Source organism: Carassius carassius, chromosome 48, assembly GCF_963082965.1.
Source record: "Carassius carassius chromosome 48, fCarCar2.1, whole genome shotgun sequence".
Lineage (NCBI taxonomy): Eukaryota > Metazoa > Chordata > Actinopteri > Cypriniformes > Cyprinidae > Carassius > Carassius carassius.
The window spans coordinates 16,074,761-16,092,586 of NC_081802.1; the positions used below are offsets into that span (position 1 = coordinate 16,074,761).

At 41.0% G+C, this 17,826-nt stretch overlaps 1 protein-coding gene across 2 annotated transcripts; it reads left to right on the forward strand.

The window, feature by feature from the left end:
- Positions 1 to 305: 305 nt before the first annotated feature.
- Positions 306 to 17,019, forward strand: LOC132131840 (max-interacting protein 1-like). Of its 2 annotated transcripts, none has more exons than XM_059543974.1 (6): positions 306 to 644; positions 2,975 to 3,077; positions 6,256 to 6,285; positions 14,483 to 14,597; positions 15,726 to 15,912; positions 15,992 to 17,019. In XM_059543974.1, exons 1-6 carry the CDS (start codon positions 425 to 427, stop codon positions 16,153 to 16,155), a joined length of 819 nt encoding a protein of 272 aa, XP_059399957.1. In that variant the 5' UTR covers positions 306 to 424; the 3' UTR covers positions 16,156 to 17,019. The 2 variants fall into 2 exon arrangements, with proteins under 2 accessions (XP_059399957.1, XP_059399958.1); XM_059543975.1 differs by lacking the exon at positions 306 to 644 and adding an exon at positions 2,397 to 2,827 and having other exon boundaries at positions 15,726 to 15,906.
- Positions 17,020 to 17,826: the final 807 nt, after the last annotated feature.

The window sequence follows — 17,826 nt, forward strand, 5'->3', positions numbered from 1 at the left end:
ATATAAAACAAACTTTTAAACTGTTACAAAGGAATTACTTATTCAAAAGTCAATGTATTTTACTATTTGAATGTACATTCTACTCACTTTTAAGATGTTAGACCTACGAAAGTAGAGTAACCTTTGGGTCAGGGTTTATTTGCTTACAAGAAAACTTGTATGTTTCTCTCAGTGTTTTTTTTATGTTAAACGAAATAAAATTTAGGACTGCACGGGCGCAGGTGGATGGCGTCACTATCTGGGGTGCACGTCGTAGACGTGACAGACGACACGCGGCGGACACTAGGACCCGGGAATGCCGAGGTGTTTTAGCTCCTCATCCATTACATCGCCCTCATTTATTCAGTGGATCCAGTGAGCTCAGTACAGCACAATAAGTCACATACAGTTTCCATTCCAACCATATTCAGCGCACGAGCACAACATGGTGAGGAGTGAGAGGCAACGAAGAGAGATGAGGGCCGAGGACTTGTTTCTGGAGTCCGACACATCTTTAGATCAACAAGATTTTGAGATGTCTACTTGTCATTTCAATGACGTCTTCAACTCCAGAGACTCTTCCGTGATAAACACTTTCCTGGAAAATGTGCAGGTTTTATTGGAGGCTGCGCGTTACATTGAGAGCGCCGAGAGGAAGGATGGAAGTAAGTCAAATTACAGTGCACTTCTGAGTGCCCTCGACTCTTTTATAATGCAGACGAACTGTTTCATTGTCGATAGACTCAGACAACAAAGGATCCAGTTCAACGAACAATCAGACGAGATGCAGTGCCCCGATATGCAATGCACAGCCACAATGCTTTTAAAGGATCAAGTTTCCAAAATGTAAAAGGGGATCTTTTTTTTTTAAATATTTTAACATTTTTATAATGCAGAAACTTGAATTGTTTCACGGCTATTTGAACGGCACAAAGTCATGAAACGCCACATTTCACGTCTTTGTTTTTTTTATTTAAAGAGATACAAAAACCGGTGAATAATTCCCTCTGCACCGCACTATATGTCCCAAATCGCAGGCTGCTGTCCCAAGACAGGATGCACTGTCACAAGGGGCAGTTCAGACTCTGTCACACATGCTAGGCTGAATCTCCTTCTCTGGAGGAACATAAATAAGTAAATAATTAAATAAACCAACTAATATTCTAGCACGATACACACGCTGACGTCACCTCTTACTGGGCTACACCGTTATTTGCTCCTAAAAGCTAAAACTATCCATTACGCACCTGCTAGAAGAGAGTAACGTAATGCGTGACGACTAAACGTTTATTTGACAAATAAAGGCATTTAAACATATGAAGCTATTTTTGTTTGAGCATTAAATTGTGCTTTGTCAAGGTAGGAAAAATCTATTTATATCTATATTTTTTATTAATGTTAATGTATAAGACTGGTGGTTGTGTATATTATTATAAAGAGAGGTAAATATGGAGCACTTCAAAAACTATAGATTCTATAATGTTTTCGCGATATCGATCTTATTTTTAGTTATTTATTGCGATTTATAGCAAACCCGAGTCACACCGGTTAAAATTTTTATTTTATTTTATTTTTTATTATTTTTTATGCAGACTGCATGTGTCTACTTGAAAAGAGTTCTCCAAACTGCCTTCCTGTTTTCTAGGGGGTGTGTTTACTTAACATCCACATGGAACACTTCGCGCTGCTCTGATTGGTCAGCGCCTGTTGCGTCGGCCGACGGGGCATCTGACCAATCACGGCGCTGCGGTGCTGTGATGTCATATGTTGCTGGGCCTGGCTTAAACGGGCTGGAAGTGAGGGATTGTGGGAGATGAAGTGCGGAATATCAAAACGAGGAACGGAGCATTAAATCTGACTTTTTTTTTTTTAAATTAAAGTTAACTATACACATGTAACGCAAATTTTACAAAACACATGACTTGTTACATGACTAGTTAATTAGCTTAGAGTGTACAGCTATATAGGAAAACTGGGTTTCATAACATTTGTTATTCATAAAAATAATGAATAGAGTAGTAAATTAAATATTATATATATTATAGGTAAAAATTGATATCCTGAATGCACTGTAAGTCGCTTTGGATAAAAGCATATGCTAAATACATAAATTTCATTTAAATTTAATATATGTGTTTTTGTGTCATTATTGCTAGATTTGCGAGATATCCATAAGGTAGACATTTTTATACCCGTATAATGTACTATGAAACAGATGTTTATAAACTACTATGAAAGATAGATTTAACTGTCCAATCAATGTTATTCTTTTAATATGTAAAATAGCGTAACAATAAATCCGCTTGTCCTTTCCGAGTTAAAGGGCCCGTCTAGTGAAAGCCTACATTTCCCACAATGCCCCGCACTTAGCTCTCCATCCTCTCAGCTGTTAAAAACAGTAACGTTAGGTAAATAAACTGAGGGGAGGAGAAACGAGCCCAAGCAGCAGGGAGGGACTTTTCTCAGGCTGGGCTCTCGGGGACTCTTTTGTACCTGTTTCTATTCATTTTATACACTTTGTATTCGACTGTTTTCCTAAAGCACTTTTACCACTCTGATATTCAGGCATCGGGTGTTTTATTTGAGTTTAATTTCATGTAGCTAGTTTGGTGACAGTGCAGGAAGTACCTCGAGTCTCGACGGCTCAGCAAACAGAAACAAAAACACCAAACAGGTGAATCGTCGGAGGATATTCAATGCTACAGCTGTCATCGTGATCCCAAATCAGACAAAGAAACACATCTATCTAGATTATAGATAGATTATTAGATTATTCAGACGATGACTGCTGTGCTGAATATCCAGAGGTTACTGGAAGCAGCCGAATATATAGAAAGGAGAGAAAGAGGTACACGGTAATGATATTTTTATAACATGCAAACTGTCCTGTCGTGCAGTGCAAGGTGTGGATCGACTGTTTTGAACTGTTTGAGGGGTTTTAAAGGGATTTGGATCGTTTCTGGCGTGTGACACGTTTCTGCGGCGTCTTTTTCAGAGTCTGAACACGGATATGCCTCGACCTTTCCGTCTATTGAGCACTCCAGCTACCAGAGACAAAGGAAACTCCGAAATAAAAAGTGCAGCAACAATCACAACAGGTAAGCACATGATCTGACTCCACGACATGGAGAAAAAAAAACCGCTGGAGAAGAGCCAGAGAGAGAGACGTGTGCATAGATCACAAATGCTATGACACCTGTCAGTACCACTTGCATTAATACTGGCTTGAATCAGTTTTTTTTTAGCTAATTTTCTAGTCGCCTTGATTTAATTTATGGCTTGTTTTTGTTATGTTAAGAACCAATATAAACTTTTAAATGCCTTGTATGAATAGAGCAAAGCCTATCAGATATATATTTAAATATTTAAAAGAAGGTGTATTGTTATTTTTCGTTGTTTCGGGGGAGGGGAGCTCTCATCAGCTGATTGTCAAACTGGACTGCTGCGGCGGTGAGGTTAGGGACCGTGTGAAAACTCACGTCCTGTTTGCGCCATTGGGTTTCGTTTGAAGCGAAACCCTGCAGTGTTGATACTCTCGGTTTATTTGGTAAATGTCTGCTAGACAGTCAGTGAAAAAAAACAATCCAGTTTGCACTATTGGTTCTCACGAGAGAGGAGTACTTTAGTTTTGCCCCTGTCCCTTGAACACAGGCTCTTATTTACAGCAACTGTTGTTTTCAGGCTGCCAAGGTGAACAGCCTGAGGTGTCTTTATTAAATTAATTTTCCATGTTATTCTCCTTCTAAAACATGGTTTGGAAAATGTCTTTTTCCGCTTAATGTCAATTTCATAAAACAAACTAATCGAAAATACGATACCAGGCGTTTAATCTGTCTGTTTACAGGTGCTTTGTTAAATCACGAAAATGGTGCACGCGGATGTGATTCCAAACTATTTTATGTTGGTAGACCGTTTACTAGCTCTTGAGGTGGCCAAAAAAAGTAATCCAGGTTGGCAGCTCACTAGGTTTTGTGAAGCCCAGAATTGCCAACTGGGTTAAGTGTAATACCCTCGGGAACATTTACAATGGGTTTACTACAAATGAAACCAAAAAACATGGTTATTATAGTTAAACCATGGTTTTGCTACACTAACCTTAGTTAGTAAAACCATTGTTCACTACGCGTTTACTATAATACAACCTTGGATTTTCATAAGGGTAGGTTAATTCATGTTTAACATGCCATCTAGGTAGGTGACTTTTCTCTGAGATGTCTACAATGTCATATGTGTAGGTAGTTCTCTAGGATTCGAGATGCCCAGAATTTGGCATCTAACTACAGAATTTGAGTTTTTCAAAATGCCATCTAGCTACAGGTTTTACGTTGACTGAAAATGGCATCTATAAATAGGTTTTGAGTTGACCAAAAATGCAATTTACGTGTGCAGCTCGCAAGAGATTTTTTTTTTTCTTCAGACAGTGTGCGTGTGACTCTGTTTAGTGTTGTGTGAGTTGTCTCTGTTTTGTTTCATTGCATTTCTAAGTAGCAGACATCTTGATGACTGATCTCAGGTCTGTGTTACTGTACACAAAGCGAGCCCTGATGGGGGGAATGTAAAGAAAACACTATCTGGTCATCTGGCATGCTTGTGTGTGTCTCCTGAGGTGAGTTCATTCAGGCCGCTTCAGTTGAAATGTAGATGGTGGAAAGATTGTAGGGAAAAATACCTTTCCACATACGTTTAAAAACATATGTGGGCAACCCACATTTTTGAGCATTAAAACACAGGATTTCCACACGTATGCTGTGAATAATAACTACAGAATACACCAGTGTAATGAAAAACGTACTAGCAATTCTCTGCCAGTACATTATCAGTTACATTTAAAAATGTTTCCTTTAACCCTAAAACACAATGCAATGTTTAATTCAAACTACAGGTAAAAAAAACCTTGACAGATCAATTCATGGTCCCATTTGAATGGACTTTTCCTAGAGTGTATATCTCTTGACACTACACATACTGTCAAACAAAACTATGTAAACACAGCTGTACTGTTTTTTTTCACTTGTGTTTTCCTCCCTCGCTCCATTCCTCCTCCCCCCTGAGCTTGCAAGCATCCTCCCTTGCGAAGTGGCAATATCATAAGGTCACCAACAGGATGCCTGAAAACATTGTCTTGGTATTAATAGTTGCCAGTAAGGGAAGTGGTCACATGACCCACGGAGAAGTAGGCTCTCGCTGTAGCTACGTCTTGCTGCCGCTGCAACCAGCATTGCCATGCACCGGGTTGGCCGACCATTTAGAGATTTGGAAAAGCATTCAGCGTGTTGCTACACAAAGAGCCTCTTAGGGGGACGACTGATTCACTTTACATTATCAACGTAACACTGACTCGTGTTTTCAGAGAGAGAGAGAGAGAGTGCGTCCACTGGCACTCACTCATTGTACGAGGAGGAGAGCTCTCTCACGTGCTCGCATATAGGCTGGTCATTGTGCTCGCTTTCTCTGCTCTGCACACTTCATTTCTCGGTCTTTTCCTTGCAAACAAAGAGTTGCAGTGACATGTGGGTCATTTACTGGAGCCTTTATAATTCCCTCTGGAGCCCCTGGTTTTGTTGTGGCTGGTTCAACCCCCCAATAAAGATTAATTAGTAAATCCTTAATGATTCATATCCTTGTGCTTTATGAGCGACCAGGCCTTTTCTCTGTTCTCTGATCTTACAATAAGAGCTGCCGTTTAATGAAGGAGATAAGTCCTCAAGAAATGAGCTTATTCTTATGATGAGGGTTATGATAAAATCCTTGCACTTAAAGGTACAGGTTGTAGGACCTGCCACTAGAGGGCGCACTACCAAAACAATCGCGTTTGGCGTGTATACCCCATAATACTAATCTTGTTGATCGTTATAATAGCATACGTTTTCTGTAAAGATACAAATCAAAACAACTCACCTGTCAAGTAAAACACAAGCGAGATCAGCATCTCTTTCTAGTTGAAGTTTGTCGCGAAGCTACTTCCGCATTTGTCCACGACTCTGTTGTCATGTAGTTTCTACGTCAGTAAAAGCTGTAACAAAGGCTAACTAACGTCATTGACTGGCGACTGCACTGCCCCGTGTCACTGTTTAGAAAGGGGATTTTCTCATGATTTACAAGTAGTTGAAAACATTAGAGATATTGTTAGTAACCAGCTGGACAAAATATATAACACTAGCCTAGTGGTTTTGGGATATTTTACTGAAAATATCTTACATATTGTATCTTTAAATCACCACAGACTCACAAGCAGGTTGATGTTTGCTCATTTATTGCTTCTGCTTTGTTTTATAGGTCCACACACAATGAGCTAGAGAAAAATCGGTAAGTACGAATTTAAAAATTTTTTTTTACCCTATTACAAGTGTAATACTGAGAAAACTGCCAGTGATTATGAAGAATGAGGAATAAAAAAAAGGAAATTGTAAAGGAGTCCCAATATGTGAACATTGCTTTAGTTTTTTGTTGAGTTTATTGTGATTGAAAACAGAGATGTCTTGCAGTCTTTTACTCACAATCAAAATTGGAAGTTGGAGCTTTACAGTTTGGTTGCTTTATTTCCTGCATGCTTTTTTTTTGTAGAGCATGGGCATGCAAGTGTCGGTTAAAGCTATGTGAGGGAAGAGCTGACGTTTGTCATGACAGGAAAAGACTTGCAGTCACCATTGTAAACACTGTACACACAAGTTATGCAATGGTGATCATAAGTTATAAAAAAGTTACACAAAAGGAATAATATTGCAGTGCTTTAATATATTATTTTCCCCTTCGACTCAAGTATTGAAGCTACTTTTCAAAATTCCTAAGATATGAAAAAATAAAAATGAAATTACATGGGGCAAACAGGAAGTTAGAAACACAGAAGGACTGTTCTGCAGTTGTCTTCAGCTGGTCCCTGCAGCAACAAGTAACTAAAAGTTAAAGTAAGAGGTGACCCATTTCTACTGATATAAAGGCATTCCCACTCCTCAAGGCTCACCCGTCCCATGTTTCTGCAAAACTACTGCAGCCTTAGTTTCAGATTACTACTCTGAGTCCAGAGAGACGACAGAAACCAGACACACACACTCGTATATCCCTTCTTTCAAAATGTCATTTGCATAATAGGAAATTCACAGAATGAAACCAGTAATTACTGTAGGTTTACATTTATTAGGAGAATACATGTGTGATTTCTTTGAATTTCCCCAGACTCATGGGCATAGTTATTCTTTGAAATAACCACCCATGTGTGGACTAACCATAATGCGTGAGTATTTACGGATGATGGACTGTATGTTCTGGTCTCACGAGTGCTAATCTGATTAGACTCCGACTGTGCGGGGCCCGCTGTTTAGGCTCGGTGCACGCAAATACTGGAGGCTCCACTTTAAAGATTGAAAATAATTCTTGTCTAGACTAACAGGAACTTCTTTGTGACCCACTATATGAATACCTGGAGCTCTATTAACTTTTCTTAAGCACAGCCTAGTAATGGAGTTTTGCTTGCCAGTCATTTTGGATCGGACATGGGTGAGAACTTGTCCAGGGTTGGACTAAGACTTTGCTGGAGAATCATTGGTGGACCAAAGCACACAGTTTTACTTGAGTAGTTTTAAATGCACCATATATATATATATATATATATGTGTGTGTGTGTGTGCAGGCAAGTAGATTCATCTCATCCCAGACCAGCTGGGTTTCTCAGATAATGTCTATTCATGTGAAGGGTTGTCAGTGCGCCGGCGTGGGGTTGTATGGGTTTTCTACAGATAAAGAGGACCGGGCTCATAATAAGCTGTAATACACCCCTTTCAACCCCCAATCATGCCTTGAGTGTCCCGACTGGAAGCACAAGGGGACAGTTTCCTGCTCACCAAAGCCCTACTGCAGTCCCAGGTAGTAAGCGGTGACCATTTTGTCTTAGTTTCTGTTTGATGAAGATGTAAGAAAGCTGTGACGTGAGAAAGGAAGTGGAAGGAAATGAAAGCTGTGACCACATTCCAGCTTCTCGCAAACCACCACACAGATAACACGGATGTGTTCATGCAAGCATGCCACCGTTTCATCTTATGATGCCTTTGAACATATGTGGTAAGCCTCAACTTCCTGAACTTGGGTTTGGTTGCACATTTCGGATGTCAGAATGGAAAATGTCGAATTGAAAGGAAATCACTGATTTTATTTCCAATTATGGGCGTGTGGTTGTTAATTATTGGGTATAAATGAAAGCGAAGGTGTTTGGTTGTGTGTTAAGCATGTTGTTATAGATGTGTGGGCCGTGGTGTGTTTGACAGTCAGAATGCATAGGCTCAGGAATAAAGCTGCCAAGCTGGCTTACTGAAAATAGACCAGAGGCCCTAGAACATAGAGGATAGGGCTGTGACGGTTGCCGTGACAACCGCGTCACCGCGGTGGTCAGTTGCTACCGCGGTTGTCTACTGCCACCGGCGGTAGTGCATGTGACATCACAAACTCTATAGCAAGCATAATACAAAGTTTTGTATATAAGTGCAATAACTGTAATAGTTGCAAATTCTAAGTCTATGGTAATTATCAAATTAACTCAAACACAGTGTTTCCTTTAGATTGGCAGATCTGAGTGCAGGAAAATACAGTTTATGCATTCAGCAAATTAATTTCGAGTTGGGCGTTGGATCTTGTTGGGAAAGCATACCACATCACCGATCTGGAGTCATCTGCATTCATGTCACCCATCAGCGTTTGCACAAGTTCTCCTGATCGCAAACGCTGTAAACGATACAGCGATTAAATAAAAGATGGTAACAAGAAATATGGCAACGATTCCTATTTCAAAAAGAGAGCGCGTTCAGATGAGGAGTTACTGAGCTTGATTGGTGGCGGAAAAGTAAACCACGTTGCTACAGGTTTAGTCTGTCTAGTGTCTATACAGGACATTTGAACTCTGTGTCAGTACCTCACAGACCGGACGGGATTTATCATGTCGTGTTGTGCTGCATCCAGTGTAGCATCACTGATTATAATGAGTATTTTGTTGCGCTGCGTCGCTCGCGTCCGTTAGACAGGGTGTATTGAACTTTCTTATTTAGGCTACTTTCTTGTTTAACTGCATTATTTCTTTGATATTTATTTTAGTGTTTTGCAGGCGGCGTTCACTGACAGAAGTGCTCAAATAAACACGAACTGACGAGTTGTTAGATTAGTGAGACAGTGCTGGGCTGATTTTAAAGACGTGCATACATATAAATATATCCTGTATATAATATATATAAAATATATTACATGCATGCACAGTTTCAGTCAGCTTTAATCACCTTGTTTGGTAATTCCATGAATTAACTGACCACGACACTCCTTGCACATAGTTTATTTCGCAGTTTGATATGAAAGGATACGCACAAAGGAAGCGCGCAAAAAGTAAAGTGGAGCACGTGTCTGAAACGTCTCCTGTTCAGTCATTCTGCGACTGAATAAATTCACTTCTTGTCATGAGAAAAAGTGACAGAAACAGCAGTTGTGAGTGGGTGGCCATCCCCGCCCCTATACGTTAAATATTTTGAATACGTTAAACTGAAAAAAAATTATCGCCTTCGTTAACGAGCAAATTTTGACACTAATATATTTATACATTAACACACACATATACATATATATAATTTTTTTTTTTTTTTTTCAACACTGCGCCACCGGCGGTTGTTGGTCCATGACTACCGCGGTGGTAAAAATCAGCCACCGTCACAGCCCTAGTAGAGGAGCTCGGGCTGATTGGCTACAACACACTTCCACCCACAATCATTAGGAATAAAGTGTGTTTAGAAGATGCAACGTCATCTCTTGCTAAAGTGTGCTCCTCAAGAACTTGCTGCCGATTACCTTACATGTTGTCCTCCTGGTTTTCTACGGCACTACAGAGAAAGCTGGAGCCAAAACATTCCGCTTCCACTGGGAATTCCGGAAACTGGCTGTTCTCCTTGACCTGATGCCTTGTAAGCTTTTCTTGGCCAGCAAAAGCTGCTTAGGAAGCGTGATCTTTGGTCAAGTAAGCAATGTAGACTTGCACACGTGCTAGGGCATGTTCGCAATGCACACGTAGATGCACACTCATGCTATGGAAGGTTAACAAAGCTTTGGGTGTTTTGGATGAGTCAAGAAGGACACACAGCCCTGTAGCAGTCTTTGGGTTGTCTGAAGAGTATACCAGAGGACATTTGAGATTCAGAGGCCACTAGTGCTCTGTATTGCCCCACATTAACTGTGCTCTGTAAAAGAACACCACGTTTCATTGCACAGAGAGACCCAATCTCAGCTCAAGTGCAACATGCATGGTTACTAGTGTATAAGGTTACAGAAACAACACACAAACAGACCCATATCCTTGATGGCATCATTAACCTTGCTATACATCCACACCCAATATTTTTAGACTCCTCCTTACTAGTACAACAAAATTCTAGAAATACAGGCAGAGATCTAGGAAGCAAGTAACATTCCTTAATGATATTGTCAGGTGAGTGTCACCAGCAACACCCTTAAAACCTGATAATGAAATTTGCATGTTTTGTTTCTACATTGTGTCAAATATGACCGTTTGCAGGCCTGGAAAGATTGCAACAAAACATTCAAGATTGGCGCAAGGACCAAATTTATTTTCTTAACGATTGGCCATTGAAAAAAATCCTTCAACCACTGTGGTCAAAATATTGGGGTGACGTACTCTTCAGTGTTTGTGGTGGTTACGGCCCTGAGGCCTATCACAGAGTGTCATATATTGAGTTATGCTTGGCCTAGGGAATCATTATGGCAGGCGGGACAATGGTATACTATCCATCCATCCAATTAAAGCCCCTGAAGGTCATCCAATCATAGCCAGCCACATTGATCCACACCTATGTTCCTTTGCTTTGTGTGTCATGGCCTTTGATCTGATCACAGAAGAGTCCTATAGCTGTTTGCCCTTCCACCACCACTGTGTGTGTAATTTTTTTTTGTGTTCGGATCAGGTGTACTTCCGTGCAAGGAAAGTAAAGTGGACTGAGTGGATTTTCTGAGAGAGAGTGGTGTTATCCAAACATCTGGTGATGTTTCTGTTTTCTGATTTAGTCCCGTTTGTTTTTGAGATTGCCTCATGTTTATTAGATTATCTAAAGTGTCCACAACCTTCTAGCCAATTGCAACCCATGTAAAAGAGAGCCATACAATAGAGAATCTGTGTTTTCCATGCACACAGCCATCTGCAGGAGCTTTTGTGATGGGGGTAGCAATCACATGACCACACACACACACAAACTCTGTTGACATGTGAGTGGGGTCTGCTAGTCTGGGCAGTGCGGAGCAGATTACAGTTCAGCATGTGTGAACTAATCCATGAGTTACTGATGGGCCGGAGTGGGCCTTGCTCCACCACAGCTGGTACTGTCTAAATTTGTATGTGCTCCTTTATGTTCCTGTGGATTGTAGCCATTGCTCTGCCAGTAGTGTGTGTGTAGCCAGGGGTACAGCAAGGGTATATCCTTGGTCCGATATAGGTCTCAATCTGTATCCCTCTACAGTGGATGGGTTTTAACTTTTGACTACAACAACTGACTAGTCAGTTGGATAAGAGACTACTACATCCACATTTTTTTTGTCTGTAGGTTATTTTCTTTGAGCATCCCACCATGAAAATTGCATTCATGATGTGGATCAGGTTATAAGTAGTCCAAGAAGCCCATTCCATTAGTTTATGCTCTGTTGATTTTGAATGAGACTAGTCAGTTGACTAGCTGTATGCAGGCAACCCATGCACTGGTAGATTTTGAAAATATGTATTTTTGCACATCCACCCCGCTTTGTGTGTTGTACAGTAAGCCGTCATTGGTTTTCCATGCATGGCTCAAAGGCTTCTTTGTTTGCAAGCATGTTATGTAGAGTACAATCAGTTTCTCTCTGTACTCTTTTTCCACTGGTATCTTTCTCTTCCTCCTACCTCTTTATTTATCTCCCTTTCATTCCCTCGATCCTGACTACCCCCACCTTTTAACTTTACATCTGCAACCATCTCTCCCTCTTTCTCCCTCTCTTGTTCTTCATATTTGAAGGTTGCTTTTGTTCCCATTGTGAATGTATGTTGCTTTTAGGTTGGTACATCTCTCTAATGTCATGCTGGCGTTGCTTTTCGTCCAGTTTTTTTTGACAAGATTACATTTGAACGGAGGACTAGCACCAATAATGACCTCCCATCTGTGTGTGTTTACGTGGTGGGGGAGGATATCGCTCTCGTTTAATCTGAGAGCTGTTCGAGAACTCGGGACTGTTACTGATATGATGGGGACACATCTGCGTGCTCACCCATTGTGACATCAGAAATTATGTGGCCAAACGTTTGAATAAAACAAGGCTTAAATAAGCTGGTAACCCAGTTGAAGCTGTCAGTCCTGCTGTATTGATCAGATCCCGAACTAGATCTTGAGAACCCAGAGCCTGTTCTCGCTCTGTAATCTGTGCAGTTATGTGAGGCAATGGAGAAAACAATACTACAGGGAATCTGTGGAAAAAAAATCTAAATAAAACAAGAATGCACATTATATATTTCAGTTGTTTGTATGATAATTAAATGTAATCCAACCAATTCACGATCATGACAGCCCTGACAATGAGCGTGTGTGTTTATTTTTATGAGGAATTGTGAAGATGTTTTGTCATAATAAAATTCTTGCTCGGGGTGTAAGAGAGAGCAGGTCTGAACACGCTCCAAAGTAAGAGGCACGTTTGATTCGAGTTATTATTAAACAGAGTTGTAGAGTTCTCTTAATGACTAATGCAGAGGAGTATAAAACGTGGCATCTTCTGCCAGTGCCAGATCTCGACCAGAAGAATAGACTCCACTTGCAGCTTTGAAGCACAGATTCTGCACTCCCACAATTATCAAGGGCCATTCATTTACTCGGTTCCAAATGAACTGCCTACAGAGGCAGCATTTTAAGGCATTATAGTTAACTTGTTTTAGTCTCCTATGTGGACAAGGCAATCCCAGAATGCAATGCAACAAAAAAAGTATCAATAAAAATGATCATTTTACTATTTTAGTATTTCTGTGCACAGCATTCCGCTTTTAGCTTAGTTGCATGCTAATGTCATCGGACTCCATTGGAATCAAAGTCCCTTGGCGGAGGGCTGTTTTTATTTGTGTCTGTTTAGGTCAAGTTTTTCCAAATCAGCCACTTATCAGAGTTTCAAAGATTCTCTTGGTGTTAAGAATATTTTAAGTCAAAATATTTTTCCACTCTAAAGAACTTTTTGTGCCGTGGAAAGGTTCTACAATGATGCCAATAAAAAAAACCTTATTTTTAAGAGTGCGGCTGTGTATGTAGGAATCACACTGCTTCTTTTGATTTTGCAGCAAAGCTAATGTGATAAAGTTAATCTGTGTTACATAACTTTACTGTGCACGCATTGTTGTTGACACTGCAAGTTATTCATAGTAACTGAAACACAACTAACTTAACCTAGACCATTTTACGTCTAGCTTTTGTTCTCGGCGTGTTTTGTTTTCACGTGTTATGCAACCGATCTTTTTAGGTGCCGCAGAAACTATTCAACGGTTTAATGCGTGATGTCATAATTGGGTCTTTTGAAGATGTTGTTTTTGACTTGGGCTGCGAGACGACAGACTTAGTGATTGTTCTTTGGCACGGTCTCTGTCTGCTGACTGAAACAAAGTCATATATCACGCCACACGCAGACGAAAGCAAACATACACGCATACATACCGCCTTCCCGGCAAGCACTGTTTGAGTGTGTGACATGAGTGTCATGTCTGGAAACTGATACATAGATAGCCTGAGAAATATTTAAAAGATATTTGAGTTACATCTGGTTACACCACGGTGAAGGGGTTGTTGGGCAAAATGGGTGTAGACGAACTAGAGGCTTGGTGCAGTAATTTGTATGAGCTACAAGTAAATCTAAAATACCAGTCTGCCCCCTATAGCCATTAACACACCAGGTTGATCAATCAATGTCCACACACACCGAGACAGTGAAGCGTCTACGACAGGCGTGTGTGTGTGTGTGTGTGAGAGAGAGAGAGACGGGTGTCCTGATAACAGTGCCCTCTCAGTGGTGCTCAGACAGAGCGATAAGACTTGTGATAAATCTACCACCATTGTCACAGGCCAGACAAACTGTGTGTGTGTGTGTGTGTGTGTAAGAAAGAGAGCAGCAGTCTTCATTGCCTAGACTGTTGGATGTCAGTGTTATTTTAGTGTCACTGATACACTATTATCGTTTTTTTTACTATTTTGAATGAGATCTACACAGAGGATATACACACTCTTGCATCAGAAAGTGAACAATCGCAACCTCAAGGCGTTTGAGTAACTGGAATAGAAGTAGAAGTAGTCAGTGTCGTGTGTGCGTGCTTTGTGTTTAAGCTAGAGAATGAGGTGCTGTCTCCTAAGCTGTCGGTCAGATCACTCAGGATCAGATTCAGTAACAGCGAGTTCATTTAATTTCATATATACATTTTTTTTCATGTGAGTGTATGTGGATGAGGCTGATGTTTCTGGTTGTCATGTTTCAGGCGAGCCCATCTTCGTTTGTGTCTGGAGCGATTGAAGGCGCTCATCCCGCTGGGACCAGAGTCCAGCCGTCACACCACTCTGGGGCTGCTCAACAAGGCCAAAGCACACATAAAGGTAAACACACTTCAGAGGAGCTCCTGAATCAAGCCAGTGATGTTAGAGCTGTGGCCTAGTGGTTTGCACACATGCTCGGACACATTGAGCCTTGGTGCTTAAGTGGGAAATAAGAGTTTGAATTTGACACGCCACATTTACTCATCCCGTTACCCCTGTCTCTGCTTGTAGTGATGTCTTGTCCACTTTAAACAATAGAATAAAAAAACCTCACCTCAGGTATCACTACATCGGGTTTTTTACATTTTGCTCATGTTTGCAATTCACACGCCTGTTAAATTTGACATTGGACAGCTGATACAACACCAGTATTTAATCATATCTCAGTTGCTATCATTGATTATTTCTAAATAACACCAAGAAATTAACAGGTTTTTAAAAAAAAAGATGGTTCATTCACATAACTGTATGTACTGTACTGTACATGTACTGTATCAGTAGTCAAATAAAAGCAGTTTGATTTATTGTATGCAAAAGACTATTCACATTTTGTACATCCGCACATTTAGACAACACCTTACAGATCCTTACAGAAACCAGATCAGTTTCTATCCCTTAAGAGCTTTTTTTGTAAAACGCATGTCAAGCACTACAGACAGATACTTTCTATTGTTGAAAATATGTATCTGATAATAACCCTGTGTTTTCAGTTTAGCTTTCATTCTTAAGTCCTACTGGTTTTCCCCCTATAACAGGTTAAGCTGTCCTGACCAGTTATGTGTGTGTGTGTGTGTGTGTGTGTGTGTAGCTGGGGGTCATGCTGCATTGTTCTAGCGTAATGTATTATAAGGTCACGTGTATTATTGATCTGAACTGGCTTCAGAACTGTAGTAGACAAATCCATCAGTCACACGAGCTTGACAAAACGCACACCTGCTATTTCATATAGCATGATGTTAATGAAGATGTTTAATATTTTGGTCGGTGCTCTTTGCAAATCAATGCAGGTTTGAATCTGGCTTGCAACTGTTCCCAATCCTGAAGTGATAAAAAGGGACTAGATAAATGAAAGGTCTTGTAACGCTGAACATGTCTTCACCTATGCATTAGCTGTAATAATTCTCTTGTGCGTGCCGTTGGTGATCTTCTGTAATTACCCGTGAGTCACCGTTCTTTGTCTTCTCACAGAAACTGGAGGAAGCGGAGCGTAAGTCTCAGTATCAGTTGGAGAGTTTGGAGCGAGAGAAGCGTCACCTCCAGAGGCGACTGGACCTGCTGCGGGACGGCGGGGGCGTGCTGGAGGGCGAGAGGATACACACTGACAGCGTAGGCTCCACCCTCAGCTCCGACCGCTCCGACTCAGACCAAGGTTTGAGCTTCATCCTAACCTGTTATAAACCTATGATGCTATGATAGCGTTGTCTGACTTTGTTTCGCTCTCTCTTTGGACACAGAAGAGATGGAGGTGGACGTGGAGAGCACAGAGTTCTCTCATGGAGAGCTGGACAGCATCAGCACAGCCAGCACCAGCGATCTGGACGACCACAGCAGTCTACAGAGCACTGCCAGCGATGAGGGCTACTCCTCCTGCAGCATCAAACTGGCCTTCAGCTCATAAAACCAGCTCCCCTTTACACACACACACACACACACTATCCCAGCCCTCGAAATGAGTCCTGCCTCCTAGCCACCTTTCCCTCCTCGACCAATCAGAGACTCCTATTTAAGTCAGGTGACCAGAACACCGCCCGCCCTATAGAATGCCTGGTGTTTTAAGTTGGTGAATGTATCTGAGAGAATACGAATGAGATGGAAACAATCTGTGATTGTGATTTCATTTGGGTTAGTAGATGGTTTTATTCCCCAATAAGAGACGTTTCTGATAATTGTCGTTATCTAAAACCCCTTTTTTTTCCGAAAAGGAAAGCTAAGATGTATAAAAATAGATGTATTTAATTTTTAATCCAAACCACTGATTGTTAATTCACTACATGAATGGGTCGTGAACTGGTCACTAGTGAAACATTGACTTTAACCCACCCAAATTGGATGTGTGACTCCCTTCCTTCCCATCCGGTCTAATGGTTCTGACGAGGACCGTCATTGGTGCTACGTGAAAAAACCAATAAAGCAGAAATATCTACTGCGTTCTTCAAAGACAACAGAAAAACTATGATCCCATGGCTGTGGGAATTTTTGGTGCATCTAAACCGTGGAGCTACTTTCCACGCAGCAGCAGCAGCTAAAAGCCAGCGATCTTGCACTCGACCGGATCGAGCCCTCCGTAGAACTGGCCGAAAAATATCCACCCCCGTGTTTAACTCCATGTCTCTTCTGGCAGAAATAAGCAATAAACTCTTGTATTCTGATCAACAAATTAGCACTCCTACTCCTGAGACACAACGCTTGTGTCCGTCCAAAAGAGCGACGCCAACTTGCTCATTTTTGTACATAAATACGATAGTTGAAAAAGAAAAGGTTAGTTACCCATGGGTAGAAATTGCCTCTGTTGCTGTATGTCTTGTGTGCATTTGAAATTATATTTTTGCAAAGATCGACTATCTTCCTCTTGAGAGTCTTTCGCGGTGGCATGGACAGTATTATTTGTTCATTATGCTGGATGAAACCGTAGTAGTTTTAATTCTGTGGCTGCCCGAGGAATTTGACGACTTTTTAAAAAAAAAACTAAACAACCAGAAGAAATCCAACACACTGAAGTACTTAAAATCGTACACACGAGAACGAGCGACCGAAGGCGTGCTAACTCTGAGTTGCGCTCTTTATTTATTCGATTTATGCTCAGAATTGTATTTCTTTTAAAGCTGAAAGGCATTCCACTACTAGCATCGTGCGCTGTGCACGTGGAGTGAGCAAAAAAAAAAAAAACGCAAAGCATTCAGACTGCATTAAATTTCCTTAATTCGTATTTATTTTCTCTCCTTGATCCGAAATCGGTTGAAAGGGTTAACTTATTTCACTCGCCATATCTTTGATGGCATTCGCCTCCCTTTTAAATGATCCCAAATCTCTTCTAAACCATAAACTCACTCCGTCTGTGATTTATGATTTGTATTTTGATATTTTCTCCCTAAACGCAGAGCTGTGTTGTAGTGTGTTTTAAAGCCAAGTCTGCTGTGTAAGCGCTCCGCCAGCAGTAGACATCTGCTGGACGTCCCGGTCCAGCATCAACCAAATGCTTCTGGCTGCTGAACGGCCCATATGTGCGGGGCTTTACTCACCCCTGTTAGAGAGGTTTAGTAGTTGGGTGTAAATCCATTGCGTTTAGAAC

What these genes read in the sequence shown, in the direction of transcription:
- LOC132131840 (XM_059543974.1), top strand. Translation starts at nt 425, where the DNA reads ATGGTGAGGAGTGAGAGGCAACGAAGAGAGATGAGGGCCGAGGACTTG. An exon ending in TGCAGCAACAATCACAACAG is followed by an intron (nt 3,078 to 6,255) that starts GTAAGCACATGA and finishes TTTGTTTTATAG; the next exon opens with GTCCACACACAATGAGCTAG. An exon ending in CGACTCAGACCAAGGTTTGA is followed by an intron (nt 15,913 to 15,991) that starts GCTTCATCCTAA and finishes CTTTGGACACAG; the next exon opens with AAGAGATGGAGGTGGACGTG.